Raw genomic sequence first — 11749 nt, 5'->3', positions numbered from 1 at the left:
ATGCATGTAAATCTATCAACCCGTGAAGGTCCCGGGGTAGAATAGGCCTTCAGCAACCCATGCTTGCCATAAAAGGCGACTATGCTTGTCGTAAGAGGCAACTCATGGGATAGGGTGGTCAGGCTCGCTGATTTGGTTGACACATATCATCGGTTCCCAATTGCACAGATCGATGCTCATGTTGTTGATCACTGGATTGTCTGGTCCAGATTCAATTATTTACAGACCGCCGCCATATAGCTGGAATATTGCTGAGTGAGGCGTAAAACTAAACTCTCTCGATTACCATAGAACTGCAACTGTCGCAAGCCTATGTTAGAGTATGGAGTTGCGATCATCTAAGCGCTACAATCAGCCTGATTCGTTCCTCACAGCGTAAAGCCAGGTCTAAATCAGCCCTAAGTCATACGGGAATCACGATCCTCTCACGGTTACAATCGTTTCGAGGAACGGGGCCCTGCAAAATTAATCTGGAGAATGGTATTGGAGTAATTCAACCTCAATGGCAAAATATCATATAGTCGCCTGGTCCGACAGTAAAAAACAGATCTTGGGCGAGCCCAACTGTCACACAGAGGTATCAGTCCACTCATGATTCCCCTGACAAAACCTTTTTACCTGACCAAAGAGTGAGACAGTTTAGTTTTACTGCAATCAGCAATATTCCAATTATCTGTTCGTGTCTGACTAAAGAATATAAATGACCAGCTTTCGACATGATATTGGCAGGGTTTGAGTGTGTGCATGTGTGTGTGCATGTGTGCGTGCATGTTCATAAATCATGAAGTCCAAGGTTAGAGTGAAATGCTCCTGGAGGAAAAATCCACCCATGTATTGGTTGGTTGACGATTATTTCATTGTAAATACTGAATGACTTAGGACCATAAGCTGCATGAATTTAAAACCAATCCACATCCCAGCCTAACCCATACCAGTCCAGCCCCTCCTGAAAATGACCAAGACATTACAAAAATACAATACTTTCAAAACCTTTTTATTGATCACCAGGTGCTTAGACAAATCAATAAGCCTGAAAATCAGTAATTTTGTATGATCCCCAGGGAGTTGAAATTGAAAATTAGATGTGCCATTCTGATGGACATCCAATGATCAAGGGAAAATAAAGCACCTTTGAGCAGTTCAACTGGATATCAGCAAACTGGATATTGGTGCTATATGAATGTTTAGTATCATATCAACGATACTGAACTCATAACAACACTTGTACCCCTCTTCTTATCATTGTAAACAATAGTTTGATCGATTGCTGAGACACTGATGCACAGAAACACCAACAGTATGGAACAGCAAAACATATTTTGTAACTGACTTAAAATAAGGTTTCTTTGCTACAAATAATTGGAAACGACAAACAATTATTGGTTTTAATCTGAAATTACAAAACAACCAATGTACTCACAAGTTGTCATTTTGAGTATATTACACCAGCATTTATGCAACACTGCACAATGAAACAACAAAACCCACATGAATATGCAAAAATAGTCTTCTATTGTGCCTTGATGAACATGAGTCAGGTTAAAAAATATATGGAAGACAATTATAATACATGCATTTGTTCCAGCAACATCAAAAAACAGTTTGAACAAACAGACCATGACACGAGTAGAATCAGCAGTATAACAGGCCTAGGACCATTTGGCTGCATAAAAAAAATTAAATGTTTCTCGAGCACATTTTTTCAAAAGTGATGAGGCCAGTAGGATTTTACTTCTAATTTGATAGAAAAAGAAAAGAAATACAGCTTGGGATGTGTAGCACCTGTTAACGAGTTGTAGATTCAGTCACACTCGTTCTTACAGACACTCATTCTCATAGTGGACAAATGGATAATCGGGACATGGCCAAGTCAAACTTATCTTTTTAAAATGGCAATAAAAAATCGTCACATGCACAAATAAAAGTGATGCACCAATGCCTGAGAAACATTTCGCTTTTTTTATTTAGCCATATTTGCAATGTGGACAGACCAGTCTTATCACTTTTACAAACCTCTCCATCAATATATCAAGCTACACAGGGGGCAAGATAATTGTTATCTCTTCAACTGAAAAATTACAAGTCATATATTGCTCATATTATTTTTCAAAACATACTTTAGATTGAAAGTGTGTTTCCAACTGATAAAACCCCCACCCCAAACAAATTCAAACAGAAAAAGAAATATCTTTGGTGATATTACCCCAACACCCACTGCACCCTACAAACCATGTTGCTAAAAACGTTTGCAAAAAATACTAAAGAAAATATGTATTCTACAAGGAAGCCCCACCCATTATTAGCACCTGAACTGATTTGAAAGTTTGCACATTTTTCACCACCTACAAAACACTTTTGCTAACCAAATACTAAAATATAGCTAGTATGGGCTATTATTTCAGCTCCAAATTGTAATTTGACAATCGAAGTCTGAGTAAGTTAATATTTAATGTCACATTGGCAATATTTCAGCCAAATCGTGACGAATGAAATTTATACAATAAAACATGAAAACCTTTGGAAGATTAAAACCTGTTGACGATTGACAGTAACAATACCAGAGAATCACAGATATGAATACAAAAATAGCAAGCAAACATTACTATAGATCGCCAAGGTCTATCACCAATCATTACTTCTGCATGGTTCCTAGCTGGATTTACACTATCCCTTCAGCTGCTAGTGATTGTTGGAAAATGTAACCAACAGATAAAATTTTAAAAAAATACTATGTCTAAAATGTGGTAAATTTATTCACTTTGAAAGTGAAGTAATTTATGTACCCAAATCTGCACTGACAACCCAAATAGGTATAACTAATATAAGATTTTATTGCATGTAATTTATTGATACCTACTTGGGTGTCCTTTAAGCATTTTAAACAATGTCCAGAACTGTCATAGTAATCCTGGATATTTTCATCTTTTGAACAGATCACAAAACATTTTTGCTTCCAGCAACATGGAACATTAGGCACACTGATTTTCAAGAAACATGACTGGTTTGTCCACATTAAAAGTCATAAGGCACAAAGATATATACATCTCATTTGCATAACTACACAGTGATCCATGAATCTCTCGAAAATCACAGAAAAGTACAAAAATATGATATTGGTCAAGATACAACATTTGACATAATTGAAACATACAATCCTATCTTGATTTGTTTGTCAACCACATCCCTTATTGTATAACAAATGATAATACAAAGAAAATTTCAATTACATAATGCCGAGACAAAAATCCCTGTATGTAAGTCACATGTAAACCACTATTTCTAAAATAAGCAAAAGTACATGTGCAGCCTTTTGTCCCTCCTCACTTTTGAGAGGATGCGCCTTATTAACTATTTTCTCTTGTATTATGTGCAAGGGTTGGCTATTTGTTATCAATCCTTCTTTGAAAATAACAGTGAGTGAGTGAGTGTGGTGTGACACTGCTTTTAGAAGTATTCCAGCAATATCACAGCACAGGACACCTGAAATTGGCTTTACATATTGCACCCATGTGGGGAATCAAACCCAGGTCTCAAATATGATCAGCAGACACTTTAACCATTAAGCTACTCCATCAGCCAATTTTGTCTAAGTCTTTTTAGCAAAATATGTTCTTGCAGATTTTATGACTTTTGGCAAGACGGAAGCAGAAGGAATAGGGAACTTAGTCATGGCAAATCTCATTTGCATGATGCAAGACACTGCATAGCATGTTTTTCTGGAAGCCAAACTATTCTTCTACAAAATCTGAATGAACAAAGAACTATTCCCCACTTTATATCATGTGAGCAGTATGGGTATTAGTTATCCACTATCATACTTGAATTTGAAAAGTTCTAAACAAGGGAGAGATCTAAATATTTTTAAATCTAAAGAACTTTTCCTTCAATTTATTTTTTTTTTATCAAGATTTTAACCAGAATGTCATCATTTGACAAGGTGTTCACATCATGGTTCACAAAGACCAACCTCCTATACTGGCACACTGGATGTAAGCACAGCAAGGTATCAAAACAGAGTAATACATCTGGATTTACAAAACAACAACCATGTACAATGAATATATGTGTCATTCTTATATTATCTAGAACAATTCTTTGCATGAACATTTACACACTGCATCTCCTTGGCAGGGACTTGAGTTAAGGATTGGAAAAAACCAAGGACCCTTTCCACAAAGCCAGTTTACTGCTTAATTGTCATACTCAAAGTTTAACCAATGACTATTGATTGTCTTTGACATCCATGGGAAATAAAATTGTTAATCCCCTTGTACATGTAAAATTACATCTTAAGCATATGTATTTAATATATACAAATATTATCAGAATAACATTCTAAATAATTATAAAAAAACCCAAAAAACCCACCAACACTTGGCCTTTCATAAATTCATCACCAGTTCTCTGAACTAGTAAACCAGTATTTTCGACAAAATAATTATGGTTTGTGATCTTTAGAGAGGGAACACCTCTTGGATATTTTATCTCTGACTTCTGGACCCTGACTCCTTGGTTTGTGGAAAGTAACTCCTCTTCACATTTTGATTAATATTGTGGTATCATAAATTCTGATGTACAGATAACAACAAACAAATTACATATTTTATCCTGAAAAATTAGGCAGTGGTGAATGAGGTGTGCAGAATAAAACATCTTTTCCTTCGTCTACAAATCTATACAATTTTGTGTTCTCTGTGAATAAACCTGATTTCTCATTGTACACATGACCAACCAATTTGTTTTGCTGTAGCTGGTATTGATAATACATCTATGTACAGAAAACCCTTGGGACAATCTAATTCCAGTGTGAATGAGTAAGGTCTGAGGTCAGTGTTTAAATCAGACAATGAAATTCAGATGACCTTGGAGGAAATGCCCAGCCAAGCTTGTCTGGAATGTTTACAACTGTTGTAACAGATACAGTGCTGGTAAGCCAAGAATCATAGTCACTGAAAAGTGGGATCTGAACCCACTATCTTCAGATCCTGGTACACAAAGGGAAGCAACTCTGTTTTGCAAATTTACTTGACTGGACTAATCCTGGATTTTTCCTTTTTCATACAATGCTTCCATTACCAGCATGTCAATCAATGTCTGACCCTCATTTCAAATGGAATAAAAATTGCTGAGTAAATAGCACATTGATGAAATATTAAACTGGCATAACATCATCTGCTACCATGGTAACAACCCAGAAATGAATGTGACTTTGATACACAATCTAGTATATTTAAAACATGGTTATATACACAACAGCCATTTGCAAGTAATGTTTTCTAACCATCACATTACCAATAACCAATAGAAAATCAAGTAAAATAACTCTGGGATTTATTGCACATGTGCATTTCAACATATTGTCAATGCTGGTCCATACACATTCCCCTCAGTCCCACTCTAAGACAGCAGAAAACACTATGGGTGTTCACGAATATATCTATGCCATTTTGCCATCTGAATATCAGGCATCCTTGATAATCTCCAGGAAATATGTTCTGGTAAATCTCCACTTGTATCCTGGACGTATCTACAGCTCTGCCTGATAATTGTATTTCTTCCTTTTTCTGGCTTTTTATTAAATCAGCTGTCTACGCTGGGAAGTTGAGTGTACCAATCACAAGGCTTCTACCATAACACATTTCTGCTTGTTTTATCTAACCGATTTAACTTGGCAACACAGTTGTTGCAGAGGTAGAACGAGTTCTTGCATATATTTTTTTTTAAGGTTTCAGACCTGTCAATTTGTGTTTGATTTTTTTCATAAATCTGATTCACACAGCAAGCAAACCTTTGTGGCTTCGGCTGCTATCTTTGTTAACACTGGCAAGCTTCATTGTTACAGCATATCTGACTGGCTACTGTTAGAAGACGAGCCAGTACAGGGAGGTAACATAATTATGGGGCTGAGCCATAGATGCATCCATGGTACTCTTTGATATTCATATGAACATATACCATGGATATTATCGAGGATAAACATCATGTGGATTTCAGTGAACTTTCTCTGTACAGTTCACATTTTATTGGGTTTTCTTCCCTGAACAGAACAATGGATACACAGAATAATCTCAAAAGGTAGAATTACACATTACTGCCAGAGGTCTGGAACTGCTACTCTATCACTTGAGAAAAGATAATCAGTAAATCCATGATACTCTTATACTATTGTCTAATCATATCCAGTGAAAGATTTATTATCAAGCTGACAAAGTTGTATGTGGGTACCAGTAATTAATTTTTGGACATGACAGCAAAGTCATTAATAATAATTGTACCTACTGAAAGATTACAATTAGGATAAGCACTACTGGTAGAAATCATATCTGCAAAGAATTTTGCCAGATTGATGACAACGAAAATGAAACGTCCTGCCTTATTAAATATGGTTATTATTGCTGGTTCATGAAGAAAATTTTGCCGATAAATCATGTTCCCAAATACTTTGAAGTCATTACCTCAGCTAATTATAAACATGCAACATCATTCACCATAGATCACCCACCATTATATTTAAGTAACAAGATCATGTGAACATCACTGTGGTTAACATGGAAATATATGTACAAAATAATACTATGATATATATGTGTATCCATGGTAACCATTTCTAGCCAATGAAAACAATCTGTTTTCTCCATCACAGATACATAATACATAGTTGAATACATAGTCATGACACTGCCCTGTGTTGTAATATAAGTTAATCATTAAACATTTCAATAAATTTTCATCAAAATACCATTTTGTGTGAAGTTAAGTTTCAAGCCAAACTGGGCTAGTGTATTGCACTTTGAGAATTCATGTCAACATGGATGTCGCTGACAAGGACTACATTGGTTGTTGGGAATGTCACCTGACCCACAGGTGGCCAATCAGAATTCTTGATTTCATTCTCGACAACCTTGTACCTATTCTGTGGACGTCTGTTCTTTATGGCCTTGTAACATGGTTTCAACATGCTGCTATCCACTATCATATACTGAAACAAAGAGTTTGTGGGTGAGTAGGGATTTAATGGAGCACTATTTTCTCATTAGTAATGTAAATGTCATCAACCAGCAGTTATCTCCCTTACAGACTCAGCTTATTTTCTTTCTTAGTTCAATGCCACATTCAACAATATATCAGTAATGTGACTAGCGTTTGTAAATTATCAAGTCTGCACTAGGCAATCCAGTGACTGACATCATAAGCATCAATTTAACATTTCAGATTCAAGGACAAGTGTCAACCAAGCCAGGAAGTCAGAATGACCAATGCCATTAATTACCTCTTATAACAAGAAATGACTGCTGAAGACCAATTCTAACTCTTCCTGCTTTTCTGAGGGGTATGCTCAAAATACACATGGCCAAAAACTAAGCTTTTCACTTTTCCAAAGCAGTGACTTTATTGCTAGAATATCATATGCCATTCAGCTTAAGACAGGGATAATTAAAAACATTGTTCTGACTTCACCTTTTTTTTAAAAGATAAACAAATCAATATCAAGGGAGGTAGTAAACCAATGACAGCACATCAAGAAACCTGTAATTACTTGTGCAAATCATAATTTTTATTTCAAACACTGGTAAAAAAAAAATGTACATCGTATATCAAACAATTTGTTTTTCAGGAATTTTATAAGTTGTACCTAATATTTCCACTCAGCATGATGATCATTCACATTCAGTTTGGCAAAATAAGGGAAGTCAAATATCATTTGTCTTATTAAAAAAAGACAACATGTGATCCATCAATTTTGAAGTATACTGGACAAAATAAGCAAGGGATACTGATATTCGTATGACTGATATTTCTGTATGTCAACGAATAAATACATCATTATTCATAATTTCAAAATTTACCTATCCCTAACTATTTTTGTCCAGTATATATAAATGAATTAGAGCAAATTAACAAACACAAACTCCAATCGCACACAAATAACAGGAGCAGAATTTCCGACTGTCCACCTCAAGGATGATGTCTTTTGTATTTTAGATAGTGTGCATTCTCTTCCCACAGTGGTTACTTGTCATATCTTCCAACGTAACCTCTGTTCTAATACAACCCTTTCATGGTGCGAGTGTTCAAGATTGGAAGCAATCAGGTTTAGTAGTGCAATAAACGACCTTGCTTCAAAAGTGATCGTTCGCAAGATCTCAGTAATTTCAGGATGCATCATGAAAACTAGAACCTCTTGAGCGCGATACTCAAATGTTTCTTCTATACAGAACTCAGTCATGTCATATTTGTTTCTCCACATTGCTTGCATTTGTCAAGTTGAATCTAGGTCGATGTAATACGTGTTCTGATTGATAGAAAAAAAGGGTGATAAATCTGCTGACATTTTTCGCCGCTAGGGGATTTTATGAGAACCGCGAAATATGGCCGTATTAGAACAGAGGTTTGTAGGAAGATATGACAAGTAACCTCTGTGGGAAGAGAATGGATAGAGTGGTGTATCAAATTAAAATAAGTATAATTCAACTGAAATCAAACAACATCAAACCAAATCCTGACAAAAAGAAGTCAATATGAAAACATGAGCCATGATGCTAACACACTTGGTGTTATTACACTATTTACAGCAACACTCACAGACCTACCTCCAAGAAGCTTGATATGATGCTAACACACTTGGTGTTATTACACTATTTACAGCAACACTCACAGACCTACCTCCAAGAAGCTCGATATGATGCCAACACACTTGGTGTTATTACACTATTTACAGCAACACTCACAGACCTACCTCCAAGAAGCTCGATATGATGCCAACACACTTGGTGTTATTACACTATTTACAGCAACACTCACAGACCTACCTCCAAGAAGCTCGACATGATGCCAACACACTTGGTGTTATTACACTATTTACAGCAACACTCACAGACCTACCTCCAAGAAGCTCGACATGATGCTAACACACTTGGTGTTATTACACTATTTACAGCAACACTCACAGACCTACCTCCAAGAAGCTCGACATGATGCCAACACACTTGGTGTTATTACACTATTTACAGCAACACTCACAGACCTACCTCCAAGAAGCTCGATATGATGCTAACACACTTGGTGTTATTACACTATTTACAGCAACACTCACAGACCTACCTCCAAGAAGCTCGACATGATGCCAACACACTTGGTGTTATTACACTATTTACAGCAACACTCACAGACCTACCTCCAAGAAGCTCGATATGATGCTAACACACTTGGTGTTATTACACTATTTACAGCAACACTCACAGACCTACCTCCAAGAAGCTCGACATGATGCCAACACACTTGGTGTTATTACACTATTTACAGCAACACTCACAGACCTACCTCCAAGAAGCTCGACATGATGCCAACACACTTGGTGTTATTACACTATTTACAGCAACACTCACAGACCTTACCTCCAAGAAGCTCTATATGATGCTAACACACTTGGTGTTATTACACTATTTACAGCAACACTCACAGACCTACCTCCAAGAAGCTTGATATGATGCTAACACACTTGGTGTTATTACACTATTTACAGCAACACTCACAGACCTACCTCCAAGAAGCTCGATATGATAGCAAATCCGATGGCGAAACCAAACAGGTACAGACGGAATGTAATTGATTTCTCATGAAGTTCCTTCGTCTGAAAGCACCAGACACATGATACGATAACTTTGTGAGGATCACCAATCTCATTTAAATCACACGTATTTATCAGCTTGATACCTTATTTTGTAGGAGTGAGCGATCTCCTTCAAATCACATCTAGTTATCAATCTGAAACCTCTCTTTGTGAGAGCGTGCAATCTCATTCAAATCACATCTATTTATCAATCTGAAACCTCTCTTTCAGAGGGTGAGCAATCTCATTTAAACCATGTCATTTCATCAATCTGATGTCTCTCTTTGTGCTCTGACTGATCTCATATAAACCTTGTCATTTTATCAATCTGATGCCTCTCTTTGTGACAGTGAGTGATCTCATATAAACCTCGTTATTTTATCAATCTGATGCCTGTTTTTGTGAGGATGAGTGATCTCTTTAAATCGCATCTTTTAATCAATTTGATACCTCTCTTTGTGAGGTTGAGCAAGATCACTGAAGTCATGTCATAATCAATTTAATACCTCTTAATTTGGTAGCAACATCCCAGTTAGTTTGGTAGTGCTCACCTCTAGGAAGTGTTCTATTTCAGGTAGGGGCAACAACAGCAGAAATGTGGAGAAACCAAATAAAAGTATCATAGCAATTAGGAACGGATCTGAAAAAAAAAGATGTTCAAGTGTGAAGATTTGATGCAATTAATGCAATCCAAATAGCAAGCTACAAGTGAGTGAACATTTTATGACAGTTAAACATTTCCATCAATATCACATCAAATGGCCAGTTCTAGACTGGCAAAACAATGGTTGGTTGGTTTCTTGTTTACATTGCACTCAGCAATATTCCAGCAATATGCAAGCAGTCTATAAATAATCTGGATCAGACAATCCAGTGATCAACTGCATGAGCATCGATCTACTATTGGGATACAATGACATGTCAACCAAATCAGCAAAACTGACCACCTGATCCAGTCAGTCGCCTACTACGACAAGCATGGGTTGCTGAAGATTAATTATTGCCTGAATCTTCATGGGTATGAGAACATCGGGGCTCAATGATAATCACTAAGGCTCACAGTTTGACCAACTCCTCATTTTTACTGAGTCTTGTGTCAAGCAATGTTCATGGAGTTGAGTTTTCTCCTATTCCTCTACAATGTCCAAAGAACGGGAATGTTTGGAGGGCAGAAGGGAAAATAATGTTTGTTTGCCCTGCTTGTTGTTTCATGTCAGCAATATTCCAGCTACTGTGTGGCTGCCTGTAAATAATCTGGACCAGACATATCCAGTGATCAACATCATGAGCATTAATCTACACAATTTTCTATACAATGACATGTGTCAACCAAGTCAGTGTGCAAGTGAGTGAGTTTAGTTTTACGCTACACTCAGCAATATTCCAGCTACATGTATATGGTGGTGGTCTATAAATAATCGAGTCTGGGCCAGACTATCCAGTGATCAACAGCAACAGCATCGGTCAGTGCATGTCATGACATGTGTCAACCAAGTCAGCGAGTCTTACCATCTGATCCTATTAGTCGCCTCTTACGACATGCATAGTCACCTTTTATGGCAAGCATGGGTTGTTGAAGGCCTATTCTACCCCGAACCTTCAAGGTTCTACCTCAAGTCAGTGAGCTTGCACGACCCAATCCAGTCAGATTCTGGGGAAAGTTTGGCCCACAGTAGTCCAGATGGCCTGCTATATTGGATTACTGAAGATCAGTTCCACCCATCTCCAAGGGTAGTAAAATAATGCAGTTGATAGAATGTGACACAGATTACTGAAACAAGAACATCCATCAACTCCAACTTACAGTTTGTGTAGATGGGCTTTCTGAAAGGTGGTCCCTTGGAGAAGCAGAAAGCAACTGATATATACATGTATGACGACACAAGGAATATCACAGTAGACTCCCACGATTTTACGTTCTCCAGGTCCTTGTTGGGCGGGGCTTCAACATACCTAAATACATAAACAATATTATACTTGCTTGCCTGTTGGAGCTGAATTAAGTTGGGCCATTAAATTTTCAGTGACTGGCCAGATCACTGTGATATACATCAAAATATTTCCTTGTAGCTACGATAATGGTTAGACAATGACATAATATCTGACTCTTATACATGTGTAGTCTGACTGATTACTGGT

At 37.0% G+C, this 11749-nt stretch overlaps 1 protein-coding gene across 3 annotated transcripts in view; it reads right to left on the bottom strand.

Moving 5' to 3' along the window:
- Nucleotides 1–978: 978 nt before the first annotated feature.
- The window catches only part of LOC137268250 (polyamine-transporting ATPase 13A3-like), a 71341-nt gene continuing 60570 nt past the window's right edge, over nucleotides 979–11749 (bottom strand). For all 3 annotated transcript variants that reach the window (XM_067802789.1, XM_067802787.1, XM_067802788.1), the window contains 4 exons: nucleotides 11415–11563; nucleotides 10162–10250; nucleotides 9542–9631; nucleotides 979–6979 (listed from right to left, as the gene is read on the bottom strand). In XM_067802789.1, the coding sequence (XP_067658890.1) occupies nucleotides 6776–6979; nucleotides 9542–9631; nucleotides 10162–10250; nucleotides 11415–11563 (532 nt within the window). In that variant the 3' untranslated portion in view covers nucleotides 979–6775. The remainder of the gene's footprint in view (nucleotides 6980–9541; nucleotides 9632–10161; nucleotides 10251–11414; nucleotides 11564–11749) is intronic.

This window comes from Haliotis asinina, chromosome 16 (genome assembly GCF_037392515.1).
Source record: "Haliotis asinina isolate JCU_RB_2024 chromosome 16, JCU_Hal_asi_v2, whole genome shotgun sequence".
NCBI classification, from domain to species: Eukaryota; Metazoa; Mollusca; class Gastropoda; order Lepetellida; family Haliotidae; genus Haliotis; species Haliotis asinina.
This window is presented reverse-complemented; position numbering and strand designations above follow the sequence as displayed.